This window comes from Rhipicephalus microplus, chromosome X (assembly GCF_043290135.1).
Source record: "Rhipicephalus microplus isolate Deutch F79 chromosome X, USDA_Rmic, whole genome shotgun sequence".
NCBI lineage: Eukaryota > Metazoa > Arthropoda > Arachnida > Ixodida > Ixodidae > Rhipicephalus > Rhipicephalus microplus.
In genome coordinates this window covers 102,106,421-102,122,494 of record NC_134710.1, presented here as the reverse complement: position 1 = coordinate 102,122,494, position 16,074 = coordinate 102,106,421, and the positions used below count along the sequence as shown (strand labels likewise).

The 16,074-nt window shown below is 42.2% G+C and overlaps 1 protein-coding gene across 1 annotated transcript in view; it reads right to left on the bottom strand.

Annotated features, from left to right (window-relative positions):
* Positions 1–299: 299 nt before the first annotated feature.
* LOC119176291 (homeobox protein GHOX-7) overlaps positions 300–16,074 on the bottom strand; it is an 83,508-nt gene continuing 67,733 nt past the window's right edge. Inside the window, exons 3-4 of the mRNA XM_037427499.2 lie at positions 7,050–7,324; positions 300–458 (exon numbers count right to left, since the gene is read on the bottom strand). Coding sequence (XP_037283396.2) covers positions 455–458; positions 7,050–7,324 — 279 coding nt within the window. The 3' untranslated portion in view covers positions 300–454. The remainder of the gene's footprint in view (positions 459–7,049; positions 7,325–16,074) is intronic.

Sequence of the window (16,074 nt, the reverse complement as noted above, 5' to 3'; positions counted from 1 at the left end):
AGCCATTCTATCGGTGGCTTCTACCGGAGGTTCCTGCAAGCATGCATCTGATTCTCTCTACAGGTCGTACAATGCTCGCCTGGTTTCCTGCCCTGCGCTCCAGCTAAGCTTGAGCCCATGAGCATTACCCAAACCATATATAACTTCCGGCTGTGAAGCCGATTTGTGCGCTTTTTTTTCTTCGTTATTATCCCTTGCCGTTAGCACATGTCTTATATAGTGCCGTCTTGAATTAAGGGCCGTGTATACAGCGGAATAGGCGCAGGTGCAGCAAAAATGAAGCACTCCAGCGACTCGAGTAACCTGTGTAATTTATTTTTCGAACGTCCTAGTAGGATAAAATTAGTTTTTACATATTTACAAGGAAGATCTTTCTCTCGCTTGACCGGTGACTTCGAGATAGGTGGCTCTGTCACCCTGGCCGGCAGGGTGCTACATCTCCACGGGGCTGGGGCTATCTGAAACAGTATAAAAAAAGCAAAAAAATAAGAACATTTCCCGTTTTATTAGTCACACAGAGCAAGATACGAGACACATCCACAACGCAGCACATCTGCATTTAAGCGACATCCAGTGTAAGTGGCGTATATGTAGGTATGCACTTCTAGCGAAACCATTTGTAACCCATTCGCGGCGCATGGTCATACCGAATACACGTTTGCGAAATGTGTGGTAAAATGATCCGTGTTTTCGCACTCACAAAAACAAACTGAATGTGACTGACGTTTCACATTACGTCATGATTATTAGGTGGTGCTATTTTGACGAACTGTTTTTGCACCTGCATGCTTCGTAAGCACTGTGCGTTTGTGAACTTCGACGGCTATAAAACTTGCCACGGAACCACAGCTGTATGCCATTTTTCATTGTTCGTGTTCATAAATATATCGTCAGCCTAAGTGCTCAACATTTCGTTCAACCTTTCCCCGCTCTCTTTCTTTTCACTCGAGGAACGTTATTTGCTCATGCACCTTTATAAATATTCATTAGGTCTGCTGCCTGGCCGTGTATCTACGCATCATGAGGCATCGATAGGCGATCTGTATCAGAAATAATTTGCAAGCTTACTGCAAAAATAATCAAACTATATGTCACAAAAATAATAATTTTGCCACATAAAACTCACAAAACTAAAGCTCCGCCACAGAGGAACTTCGAGGTGGAATCGCTTATCTCGCTAGTATCAGTGGTAAGGGCTGACAAGAGTCATGGCTGGTTAAGTCAACCCTCACAATAGTCACATCATGAGGGCAGTTTTATGATGCAACGGAAGGCAAAATCTTGAGCCGCTTATTATCCATTTCCCACTCCATATGCACCAAATTTTGAGTTGCTATATAAAAGTCTATTGAAAGATATATAAGTGAGAGGCATTAACACATGAAGTGGTCATTGTCCCATCCACGTTCTTCTTGCCTCCTTCCAGTGAATAAAAACAAATCATGAACACTCGCCAAGAAACGATTCCCATCAGCGGCTTTGGAAAATTGCAACTGCGGAACAGTGAAGTTCCGGAGCATAAAAATAAACTGTACTGGAATACACGCGGGTGGACCTTCAGATCTTAAACTAGTACGAAAACCATCTGGATAGAGTTAAGAACTTTATTACTGTTCTTGCTAGCTAATTATGCTGTAGAAAATTTTTATGGCATCCATCGGCGCAATGATGTTGATAAGACCTCTCTTTCATTTCGCATGCCTTGCTTACAGGTATATTGTATAAAAATCCCCTCCGACGAATCCCCACAAATATAGCAAACACCACACACATGAAGCGGAGCTAAAAAAAAGCGCAGCATATCCATGGAGTGAATCATGATGAGTGGGCGAAGCTCCGGAGGTACATCTGTAAACCGTGAGTCCTCCATAAATTTTTCCCGGTGGATCATCATGTAAACACGGCGAGCACGCGCTGCAGCCATTTTCCGAGCCCTCCGTTCTGCCACATCATCTTCATCGCTCCTTCTCGAAGCATACGGACTGCCGGCGAAAGAGAAAGCGCGCCAAGAGCGAACGCATTTTAACGCAAGCGCGAACACGGTCTCCTCTCACATGAGAGCACGTACAGGAGTGGAGCGTAAAGCCAAGCTCAAGGAGCTTTAGTAGAGCGAGCACCGCAGCACCGTCTAGTGAGAAATTTGAGTACTAGCGGGTGCGAGCGAAACAGCGCCATCTAATCAGCTCTCTGAGTACTAGCGCTGGCTACTACAACGCGGGACTTGCCTATGCCTTAAGGAGCTTCGCCCCTAAAATCAAGGCAGCCTCGCACTAGGGGTGCCATGTCTGAAGGAAGTGATGAGTTCGGCAGCCTTCTCTGTCGCTCTTTGGTTTTCTTTTTATTCGCTTCTCTTTTTCTTTCTCTCTTTTTTCTATTTTCTTTTTTTCAGCCTATTTCTATTTATTCTTCCTCTCCATTTATCTATTGCGTTCTCTTTTTTGCACTTTCTGTTTTTCTTGCTAGTTTATCTCGCTCTTTCTATTTCACATTTGGTTTTTGTTTTTTTTCTTTTACTACATGCGATTGTGTTTGCGTTACACCAAGGGCAGTAGATTTTTTTTGCTGATAATAACAAGCGATCATCATCAAGGCGCTCTAATAGCAAGAACATCGCGAGTGTGTGTTCAATGTGCTATATATGAAGCATTACGCCAAGCGACGACGGCAGCACGCTGCAGTATTCCACAGCCCACAACAGCACACGATGACCCACGACAGCCCGGGCCCCTAAAGTGCTTCGAACTCAAAAAAAAAAACAACAACAGACATCTTGACAGCTACTGAAAACATTAAGAACAGTACGCACAATCTACACAGCTATATAAACCTTTTTGTTTTCAAGTCTCTCTTGACATATAGGCTGGCACGCCTTCGATAATTATAAGTCCAGAGTCCGCAATGGCTGATTTATTTTACGTAATTAACAATTATAAAGCAAAGGTTTTCTTTAATGACAGAGATCGCTATGTAGGGAGACCCTAAACGAAGGTTTTCTGCGTGCCGACCCTCTTAGTGCGACTAAAAATGTGTCGCCTTCTTTTGTATTGATACAACTAACAGGGATAATTATCTGCTAACATGTCAGTAAAGCTTCACCATTATATTTTGATGGCATGCGTATCCTTTCATAAAAGTCAATACAATAGCCGCACTGGCCACGCGTAAAACAACAATTCGCTTAGTGTGTCATGCATATATTTATTAATCTGCGTGGTCTCCATCTCACATTTCTCAAAATATTACGAGAGTCCGCCATTTTGAATTTTGTTGAACTCCTCAACTCTTCAATATTTTCACAATCGAGCTGTCTATAGTGCTAAAAATTGTTCTGCCATACCAGGAGTGCTAAGTAAGAATGTGAGAATCAGCTTGTTGGTAGTGATACATAGTGAAACTTGTGGTGCACAAAAAAGACACGGACAAAGTGAGGAGTGGGCTTTGCGCTTACTTACAAATGGAATGTTTAGTAAACAGGGGTGGAACATATACGTTGACCAGCACGCGCTGGCGCTGAGAGTCTTGTGTGGGCCGACAAAGAAAAATGAAGTGCAACGATAATTATGGGGCGAGACGTATTGGCTATAACATTTGAACTGCTTGCTACACGTTGACACGTGTGGAGTCGCGCCTCTGCGTTCCATTTAAGAATACAAACTGTCGTTTTATTAAGTTTCGTTAAGTTAATAGACACTGTGTTGATACAAGAAAGCTCCCGCTCTTGCGATTTCGAGTGTCTAAAAAATGTCGTGAGTGGTCGCATTGTCGATAGTGCCAATGGCGATGCAATTACCAAGTGAAGGAGCACCTCCACAGGCCCTGCAATGCTGCTCAACGTGACCAGCTGCTATATTCCGAGAACTGTTAGAAGGCTCACAACGTCTGTTATTAGGGCACCTAGCTGCTGGTTTGTTCAGTATATTTCTTTTCGCGTGACGGTGAGAAAGACTACACGACACCGTTGTGACATGATACAGAAGGGTTTCTATGTTTGAAAGCTCAGTGGGTCCGGTGTTGTAAGTATCCTGAGGTGGGTCTATGACTTTTTGGTTGTACTGGGGGGCTCCAAAGAAGACTTCTACATTGTCTTGTTTGAGACTGGCATGGCTTGGGCTCTTGAAATGTTCAGTGAGGGCTCGAATTCATTTCTCATGAAGCACCAAAAAAAGACCCCTTGCGTTTCCTAACCTAAAGCTTACGTTCACATTCGAGCACACCTGCTGGTAGTACGACTCACGTAATACCAACACTTTACTGCGTTCCTCATCAGGTGATTCCAAGCTCATCAAAAGAGATCACCCAACTCACCCTAAAAAAGGCTCTGAGCAAGTCCTGTTCACACGCATGCAAGGCCAGCTTTATCGCCCAAACAAATAGTTTGATCACAGCGCCAGCTTTTATCTCAGAATGTCATCACTTCAGTCCCTGAATGACTTTTAAGGACAGTCAAACAGAACATGCATAAATCTTTGGGTAATACCAGTGATCACATAAGCCAGCAAGTCATCTCAGCTATTCGTTACATATATGGCATAACACACCGTCTCAAAACGACAGCAAGCAGGCCAAACATACGTTTATTTTTCCGCGACCAACAAACTTTCGAAGCTTTGTAAGGCAATCTTCAGTCGTTACGCTTTTCGTGAGTCAGAAAACATAGAAATTTCTTTGTTTCGTTTCAGGGGTGTCATGTATTCTTTTCCTACTGTCACTAGGAAAGAAATATACGACAAAACGGCAGGTACCTAAATAACTGACTTCGGGAGCATTCTAACAGTTTTTGAATTATACCAGCTGGCCATCTCAGCATTACCAGACCCGGTGCTGTGCATCTTCACTTGGTAATTACATCATCATTGGCTCTGGCAACAATAAGATAACCCGCGAGATTATTGAGGCAGTGGAAATCGCCAGAGCGGAAGTTTATCGTATATATTGGCCTAACAGAAGTAGAGTTCGCACTCTTCCACAATACACAGTGGCGTGGCCCTACGTGTGCCATGTAGCATTTGAAGCGTTATAACAGATCTGCTCCACCCCTTAGTGATCGTTTCACTTGACTTTTTTGTCAACTAAGTCAGGACACTAAGCACCTGTGCGCACTGGTAGTCAACATTTACGTTTCACCTCTGTTTAATAAACACTGTGTTGGAAGCACATAGTCCTGTCATTAATTTCTCTGTCCATGTTGTGTGTGTGTGTGCAACAAGTTTTCCCTAAGTGTTTCTAAGCAAGCCATTATGCGGCGACTTCCATACATCATGAACACACACACACACACACACACACACACACACACACACACACACACACACACACATATATATATATATATATATATATATGTATATATATATATATATATATATATATATATATATATATATATATATATATATATATATATATATATATATATATATATATATGTGTGTGTGTGTGTGTGTGTGTGTGTGTGTGTGTGTGGTTGATGGATGCTAAAGGGGCTCTGAAACACTCACTTTTTCAAGTAACCATAGAATGAATTCACTGGGAGATCTTATTGCCTCACGAATTCAACGCCCCAAAAATTTTATTCCGCCCAGTGCGAATGGAGTTACAAAGCTCTCTCGCATGCTGCAATTGCATTCTCTCTTTTCCCGACGATAGCGCTGGAAGCTCTTGTGACCTTGAGAAATTTTGCTTTTCTTTTTCTTCGAATGCGCGGATTTTTCAGCGTGATCGCGCGCGCGCGCGTGGACAAGTAGCGGCCTCCCACGGCGATCTCTGTAACGAGCAAGCGCCAAGTTCGAATCAGCCAATGGCTGATATATGGGCTTGCTACGTGCGATTTTTGGGCATATTCTGTGATTTGTCGAGAGAAAAGAAAGCAATTTTTATCTGACTGATAATTTATTGTGAATTCCAGGCCGCGTGCTGCACTATATTATTTGGCTCGCATGTTGTCGGGAGCCTCTACTACCAATCAGCAGCGTTTCCTCACCACGCTCAAAAAGTGTTGCAGCGCCCCTTTAAACCCGTACAATTATTACTATTAAGTACTGAAACGTATATCTAAGTATGTAGCGTTTGCAGCGGCATGTCAGTACAAGAAAACTAAAACAAATATGCAATAATTATAAATCAGCAGTTAGAACCTGTTTGATTACAGCAATCACTATATATGGTGGCCATCCTGAATCTAAGTTTTCAGATTCCCAAGTTTATTTTCATATATAAAAATTACTTTCAAATCGATATCATTCCATATCGAGTTCGAGATAGGTGCATCGCGATATTCTAACTGCATCAGCTAATATTTTTTTTTACTAGCAACTGGTAAGTTGAGCCGATTGTTAGTTGCAGTAAGTCTGTCACGTGTGTGTAGCCCAATTGAACGATAGTTTGCTTACACGACCTTATCATTTGAATCATCTCGACCACTGTAAGAAGACGTGAACTAAAAGACACCTAATGCTTCAATGTTTTACAACGGTTTTTACTTTTACAACGACTGAAAAACAGAGTCACTGCTTTGTCATCTGTTCAATAACTCAGTTAGTTCAGCCAGTTCGTCCATTTTATATTTTTTCTAAACTAGAATAACCACGGACACGCTGGGTTCTTTATACACACACACACACACACACACACACTTTTCTTTCTTCTTATTTACATTCCATTGGTTCTAATAACTTCCCCTGTACATTCCTTGGCATGACTGTCTGTTAGATCTCAATAATATATATATATATATATATATATATATATATATATATATATATATATATATATATATATATATATATATATATATATATATATATATATATATATATATATATATATATATATATATATATCGTTCCAGCGCTCTTTATCAAGTAGAGCTTTGTTGCAAGTTCTTTCTGGGGGTGACGCATAGCAGAAGCTCTTCCCGCGCCCACTGTCCCGCCTCCATCATTGGTGGCTGACTTCTTAACCTGCACTGTCCTACCTCTGTATCGGCAGAATCTGTTCTCCAGTTGTCAAAAAACAAAAACCAAAAGCGCGACCACGCTGCGGGTACTCACAAGGCGGGACGCTGCTGCTGCAGAGCCGACACGGCCTCGGCGCCGCTGAACGGTGGGTGGTGCGCGGGTGGTGCAGCCTGCACGAGCCGTGGCGGGTGCACGTATCCGCCGGGGGCAACGGCGCCCGATGCGGAGCCGCCGAACGGGCCTGCGGCAGCCAGGCCCAGGCTGAAGGCGCCAGGCAGCAGCGGTCGCATGGCCATGCGGAGCTTCTCCAGTTCCGCCTCCTTGAGCCGCTTCTCCTTGGCGCGCCGGTTCTGGAACCAGATCTTCACCTGCGTGGGACGAGAGGGAGTCGAGAGGCGTGCTGTTAGAAACTGACGCAGAATAACAATTCCTTTCACAAACACACCATCACGCGAACAGGAGTTGAGAAAAGATCGCTATGAAGGAATATCATTAAAAGGAGTAGTGACTGATAACAAGTCAGAATTCCTTCAGAGGTAGCCAACGCATATTAGCAATGACTGTACATAACCGAACAAAATGAGACTATGCAAATGAGTTATGTGGAAACCCGCAAGGTGGCGGAACCCCGGACCAGGGCGAATTTTTCGGCAAAGAACCTCTTTCTCTTTGGAAAATCCGTACGAATTTACTCGAGGCTTCGTGCTACAAACGGCTGGTTATTTATTTTTCCTTTTTTAAATTGAGACGATGCACACAAACGCACGCACACATGCACACACGCACGCACCATTCGTAAGGACTGATTTTGCATGGGTTATTTTCTTCATAGTCTGCTACCACAGGAAACAGCTGGGAAATTGTGAGAAGTAGACATAGGGTGTAGCATTACTCTACACAAAAGCCGAAACCTGATCAGGACTACACATGTACTTCAAGGTCAACGTATTTCATGGTTGCTTAACGCATCCAAGTAGCGCAAGCCTGATTCGCAAAAAAACTTGAACAATTCAACTCCTTATTTAGAGTCTTTTCGTGATTATGAATCTTGCTCAAAGAAGGGTGCCTCATATTCGCACTGACTTCAACAGCTACCAGAAAGGCGAAGAGTTTTACATCTTCATGTTTATCGCAGAAATAATGAAATGCACAAGTGTGAAACAGCTGAAAGTTTACCAGAAAGCTAAATGGCCCATAACGTTTCACTCTGAAACGTTTTTATTTCTGAAGTCCTCGTGAACTGAACTTTGGCTATTCAGATGACTCTGCATGAGACTGTAGTTCACATGCATGCAATCTCGATAACCAATGTTACTCTACCACGTTTATACGAGTATATTGTAGTGACACACATATCTGTCCAAGCTCGTTCTTAAAAAAACGCGCATCCCTTCAGACTGCCTTTTTTACGATACGTCTCCCCACTACGCTTTGCGGTAAAACAGAAAAGTCGTGTTTCACGAGAAGAGGCTCCTTGACTGAGTTCTATGATCTATGTCACAAGCGTGTTTGTGCATATAAAATCGCTGGTTTCAACGCCACAAGTTCCTTGCTACTATCTAAGCCAGTTGAAGAATCAACAAACGTGATGTCTTAAGAAAGACCGGGTGGTCGTATTCTGAGGAGAGTTGTAGGTGTCGCTCACAACTTTCTATATAGTGTTGTATTAAGCTACAGGAGATGATCCTGGAAAGTGGAAATTTAAGGGATTGTTTTTATTTGTTGGACACAACTCCAATGAGAACTAACAGACAAATATGCCAAGGAAAGTATAGGGGATGTTATTAGCAATAACTTTATTGCAAATGTGAAGAAAGAGGTTGGTTGGCTAGTTCGGTCCCGTGCCAACGCCAAGTTATCTTTTCATCTACTTTTCTTTCTTCACATTCACATTACAATTACTTCTAATAATATCCTCTGTACTTTTCCTGGCATCATTGTCTGTTCTCATCAATAGTAGACGATGATGCATTCCATAATAAAGCAAAAAAAATATAGTGTATGAGTAAACACGTAGTGCCTTTAATTTTATTTCACAAGATTCCACGTGAGCACAGTGAACACTTCACATCTCCCAGACATTTCTTCACAACTGCATTCGACATAACTATCTAGAGAAGAAAATGTATCATGTATGTTGACTCGCAGCAAGTGGATTGCTATCACGCCGCCTTCGATGACGTCATTGGCGAATATAAACGGACCATCGAGCGGTGGGCCAATGGGAGAGGTGTTTGCGACAAGGCAAGTTGCAGAGTAGTGAGCATGCGGCTGCAGAGGAGTTGGTCACTTAACGATGCGGTGTAGGAACGTGAAGGACTGACTTTCTCAGTGTTTTCAACGCATAGCATTTATGCTCCTGTAAGTGTGCTTCTCTGCCTTCACAGGAGTAGTATACGTATCCGGCACGGGAGGGCGCCTCTGGTTTTGGAGGATGCGGCTCCGAAAGGAAACCAGTTGCTCGAAGGTGCGCTTCTTTCGATATGATATTGTATACCGTAGAGCGAACACACAACCGCGAAGTTTTGAACACAAAACGTCATGACATGAATGACTTTGCATGGATGACATAACACGCGTGGCATGATGCATTTGCTAGCGCATCATGCCATTACATGCTATAAATGACGTGCATGACATGATAGCCGTGGTACGTACTCGCATGTACGACACGTATCAGCTGTATGTGAGGTTTTCCGCGCACACAATGACAGTATGAAGCGAAATAATACAAAACGCGTAAGGTGGCTTCTTTGCAGTTTATTAATGCAAAGAAGCCACCTTGCGGTGCTGCGTTTGGTCATTGGCGCGGAGCCACACGCGGGAAAAGATGCGAAGTCCGAGTTCTCATTGAATGCGGTGACGTTGTCAGTAGCATTCCACTTTTTTATGAAAAATGTATATTTCAATAAACAGCACTACGGGCAGACATGATCCCACAATGTCAGCCTATAGTTCTAAGATTAGAAGAACAGACGTTTAATATTTATTCAGGCTAAACAATATGGCTATTCGAGACCTGACCATGAGAGTGGTAAAGTTCACTCAATGGCCAACGAGGGACGCCCTACGTGATATGTGTTGAACATGTAGTTATTTATATTTTTTTTACGTAGCCTTAGTCGGCGAAGCGTTTCAGAGGGTAGTGGGTTAGAGAAAGAGTTAAAGAAAGAAAAAAAGAACACATCGAACCATAAGGCATTATGCAATATTGGTGTCATATTCTATATTTAAAGTGGAATGTAAACAAAATAAAAACACAAATAAAACGGGCTAAGCAAGTACAGGGTAATTGAAAGTGCATGTAGACAACTAAAGGTAATGAAAAAAAAATTAAGTCACAGGAGCAGAGGTGGTAAATTGGATATGACTGGTGCAAAACACGACAAGAAAGAGAAATGATTGTAGCTATAATCTGAACAATAAGCTTCATATTCGAGGCTTGAGCCGACCTGTCTGAGGACAAAGAAAAACATGTGGGAGCAAATTTCAACGTGAGGAAGCATGCCTTTTCCACTGTGGAACTCCGGATATCGGATATTGTAACAGAAAGTCAAGATCACGACCTTCTCTACAAATTAAATGAGGAGGCCGTGACCAAGACATACCCGGAAAAGAACCGTATAGCATACGTCTGCCATCTGAAGCGATAAGATCCAAAGCGGATAGGAACTAGAACTGAACAGTGGTCGCGATAACCAAGAGGCATTTACATCAATGGTGTACACACGCTGGCACGAAAAATACAAACACAGCCAAAGTCTTTACAAACTTAGGTAACATTAGAGTATTCAATTACTTTTAATGGCGACAAGAAAGGTGAACGATGGACAAAATTCTGGGAGACAATAGGCGTAGTAAAATCTGATTTGCTCTTGTAGGCTAGGTGACCACTTGTCGCCGTAAAAAATCACCATCCCAAAAATGCTGCTTGAAAAAAGCAACTCAGCCAACAGAAACATCGCTCAGATTTAGGAGATGTTCATATTAAGCGATGTCTGGGCTTCCTAGTTATTTTGGTGTCACTCTACTACACGATACTGCATGCTTTGCGAAGCAAGCGAGCATGAACAACTACTGTAAAATAATAACGTTAAATCGAACGTGCACACTTTAAGTTAAATATATCGGCGAAACGTGCTCTCTTTATCTGCCCTGAAGATCTGCATCGACACTTAGTATATCATTTAAGATAATTTAATCAGTAAGGACCAAAATATACCTTGAATCTGCGTCACTGTGAATTGTTCTGGCAAAAGAAACATTGATCGCAGTAGCGTAACGGCCTCACTCCCTGCAGCTTGACGCACTATGGGAGGAAAGAAAAACGACGAAGTGTCTTTGATGTTTCGATGATGCGTCACGCATGGTCCAACTTGAGAGAAATAGATATAAGGAATGGAGGGAGGGAGGTGGAAAGAGAAGCCGAGGCAGAGATGCTGCACGCATCCGTACCAAACCAATTGACGTGCTGTGCGAGCTCCAAATGCTGCAACGCATGACAAGGTTGTGTTAGGAAGAAGCCGAACTCACGTCGAAAATGACACAGTTCATACAACAAAAATTGAGCTCTTCCACATTCACTGTGTAAATTATTCAATTATTATAGCAACAAGACAACACAAATACGATTAAATGGTCAAGGTGATTCGGGTCAGGAATGCAGTGCCCCTACGGGCCAGATAAATCGGTCCCCAATCGGATGAAAAGTGCCGCACTATGTTGCAAAGATGCTTGCAAGTGAAGGATAACTTATGCTAACGCAAATGGCAGAAAAAAAGTCCTTATAAATTTTAAATAAGACATGAATAGAGAAAAAAAAATGCACCCGGGCCTGAATTCATCCGTTTGTCCAGCCCAATAACTCAACTACACACTGATATTTAGTTCACTGAATATGACATGTCAGTTCCCTCGGATCTCACTAGGTGGAGGACTGGTTCAGAAAGAGAACATCGCCATCTACATGTTCGTAGCACAAAGCTACAAGCAAATTAATGTGAATATCTCGTAAAGTAAAGCTTCGTAGTTGATGATGAATGCGTGCTCGTCCGAGAGAGCTTTACTTCTTGAGACATCCCCGTGTACAATTTTTCCTTTCATAACTTTCATTCTACCTCGCCACGGTGGTCTTGTGGTTGTTGTGCTCGACAGGTGACTCGAAGGTCCAATCCTGGTCGCGCCAGCCGCATTTCAACGGAGGTGAAATTCTAGAGGCCCCTGCGTTTAGATTTAGGGGCACGAACACCAGATGGTCAAAATTTCCGGAGATCTCCACTGTGGCGTCTCTCATAATTATATCGTGGTTTTGGAACGTAAAACTTTAATTATTATTATTATTATTATTATTATTATTATTATTATTATTATTATTATTATTATTATTATTATTATTATTATTATTATTATTATTATTATTATTATTTGTAATAACTGGTTAGCCCCATTCTGTGTCCAGGCGTTTCAGGCTATCGGCTGATTAAGCCCACCGCTGCCAGTTGGTCTGGTCAGGTCAATTGGTAGAGTGACCACCGTGAACAAGTTTGTCCACGGTTTGGTTTCCAGACTAGGGAAATTTATCAATAATCAGGTAGCTTTACTTTGTGACAAATTGGCATGGATTACCCTGCAGCTTCGGGCTTAAAGCAGGTAAATGCTAGTTTCCGCTTTGATATTGCTTAGTTCCTTTAGTTTCACTTCTCCTTTTAAACTTCTTCTTTTTTTAGTGCCATAACTGTAATCCTAATCACCATTAATGAGCCATGAATAGCACTGAAACCAAGAGTTAATTACAAATGCAGTACGTTTCATCACTACACCAAAACCATGTAGAGCAATTTTGAAATGCTGCACCGTGTAACAAGAATATATTGGGGTGAAGCAGAACTTACTATAATGGAAATGACAGGGGAGTTCGCACGGAAAATCTAAGCATCCTCTTGGCACAGGGGATATTATACCTAATTGTTCTAGAAAAATGGGGTTTCTCCATTGAAGAAGCATTTAGAGTATCAAATAACATTGTCGATCGCACAAAACCCACCGTGATCGTTACTTGCAGAAAGAGCCAGTACACCTAATACATCAAACGGTGTTTGATGTATTATTTGAAAAAGGTGCTCAAAGTTTGCCTTTTGTCTCAAGATTTTCAACAAAAAAGCAACGCATATAAGCGAATGCATAATAGTTTTTGTTCTGCGATTACAAACTAAATTAGTCAGGTCCAACTTTGCTAAAACTCTCGATAGCGACTTTAAGGCATGATGCATATGAAATGTGGCAGATAATGCTCGGAGACGCCTCTAGTTGGGTGCGTGTTGTTCACGCTTACGTTTTCTTTTTAATTTTTTTTACTAAAAGTGTAGCGGAAATGAAAGAAATGTGAAAAAAACCACATAGGCTGCGCGGAACGCTCAGCTCGGTCACAGCGAAAGCTGTAAGAGCGGCATTTCAGAACCTTTTCTAAACACGTTTTGGGGTAACTGCTGCACGTGCACTTGTAGGGTACCCAGTACGCCATTAATCACCATATTTTTGTGTAGTATGAAGGCACTCACTATGTCATTCTTTCTCATTGTTCACCCCCCCCCCCCTTCCCTCTTACTTGTCAACGTATGGGAATGACTTGGCGCCCCCTTCCTTTTTTCCATGTGACTAAAGAAATGAAATGGCTGCGCCCTCTCCCCTTCCCCCGCCCCCTTTCCGAGTACGCGCCTATAAAAATGTGTGTGGTACAAGGACGTTGCGAACGTATTACGCCGTATAAATAAAGAACAGCCTCTAAACAGTTGGATACATAAGTGCGAAAACTGCAACGAGGGATGCGCACTGTGAAATCTCCATTGACAAACTAACTCATGTCATTTGTTTGCCGATTCTGACACGATACACAGGCCTGATGTACGTACAAGGATGTTCAGGCCAAAGCTTCTTCACAAAGCATTTATTCATGAAGGTTTTTTTTTATTGGTAAGTGTATTCTTTGCTATAAGCCACGAAGCTTTGTTATGAATCCGACACTCTAGGTTGCCAGCACATGCTGTTTCTTACATCTTTATTCTAAGAACTTATAGTGAATGCGAGCCGTAAACGCCAGATTGTAGCATATCAGCTATTCATTTTCTATCACCGTAAGCCTGTGCCATCTTTTTCTTTGAAATATTTTGTCAAATCACCAGATGCTGCTTATGAACGAATAAGATTCTTAAGGATGTTGTTCTATGCACACTATTGCAAGATTTTTCATTCTTAGAACTTGAAATTGTATCACATCAAAGCACTAAATGCATAGACTGATAGAAACTGCATAGATGTACAGGTTGTTGGGGCGGCTATGTGAAACACGAAAGCGTGTATTCCCATCACGGACGCCATCACAACTGTCATGTTTGTCCTATAAACAACATTAGAATTGCGCGACATAATGGTGCCAGTTTAATGGAGCTCACTTGGTACAGGAAGGTGCGACCCAGGTGACTGAGTAAGTTTCGTTTAACGTCACAAACAATAAGTACTCGGCATCGTTTGCCACAGTTAGTCAAAAATAGCAACGCTTCGTTACCGCGCCTAACATTACAATTTTAATAACACTCGTACTTAATAGGTGGCGAAACACCCATTGTTCACCCACGCGTTAAATTATGCGGTCGTCAGGGCTGGATACTAGCGGACGTAAAGATCAACAAGAGCTTGAAGACGCAATGCAAACAACACACTGGGTTATTACGTTGCTTCACGTCCAAGTAGCGTGGTAATTTGGACGCGTGTTGACATACGTTTACACACAGAGCCGCGAGGTTAAACGTGGCAAGTGGTCCCGCGCGAGTCTGGTTGCAGAACTGATGGCCTACCATCGCATGACGCGATAAAGACGCTTATTTTCTAGCCGGCACACTGAGTTCAGAACGCATTCAGTAACGGCTTTCTAATATAGCGAAGGGCTGACGTAATACACAAGGCGAACAAAAGAATGAGCGAAGACGGCAGCAAAAAATATAGACGGGAAATTAAAAATGAAGCGTATGTCAAACAAATTTGCAGTCGGGCCAAGAGCACTGAATGCCTAAACGAGTGAAGCAGGCGAGGCTAATCGCGGGTAATGCCCGATTCGCAAGAGCTAACCAAAGAAAAAGAAGAAAAGGCACACTGTAATTGCATCTACTGAGAGAGAGAGACTCCGGTAAATGGCGTTCCATCAAGCTTCCGCCGCATACGCACATACACGCTGCGCAACGAAATCGAGAAATGTAGCAGCCTGCGATGGTCAGAAAATTTTCAATATACGGAAGTCAATTAAACGTATACGAGCGCTGCGCATCCGCTTTGAAATAGTTAACGCTTGGGCACCTTTCCGTACCCGTCTCACTTCTTTCAGTAATGAGAGTAAAAAACATAAATCGTAGCTCTAATAATTGTTGGTTGTTTCGGCGAATCGTCAGTTGGTTTCTAGTTAACATTTAGAAGACACATGCTATTCCCCGCTTCTCTGCCTTTTTTAGTCTTTTTTTCTCACGGCAGCCGACAGCGAAAACCACTTTCCAAACAGTGCGGAGTACCAAGGTGTTCTTTTATCACAATATATATATATATATATATATATATATATATATATATATATATATTTATATTTATATATAGCCTTCCGTAAGCATAATCTTCCCTTGGTGGAAATGGATTTTTCTGCCGAGGTCTTAATGACTCGTGACTCTTGTCAATGTGAGCACAGATGCACACACAAGAAAGCTGAACGGACCCGACGCCAGACAGTGGATTCTTAGAACAGCAACTAAACTCGTAACAGCCATTGGGAGTACCAGTTTACTTACATGTAGAGATGGTCCCACGGTCTAAAGTCAAAAGACAAGTTGTATAATGTGAAAGGCGTGAAACATTGAACTTGAAAGTAAACATCTCGTTCATATTCGGAAGAATGTACAGTAAACAGGATATAACATCATATAATCATGCTGGTTTTTGGTCGCTTCTTGACCTTTGCTTGAATAATCTTTAGAATTTCATATTTGATTTATAGTTCTCGAGACTTGCTAGATCACTGCATCACTGTACTTTTCACCAGCAGCTGTCTGCGACCCCTGTTTGTTAGGGCCCAAGCTCAAAA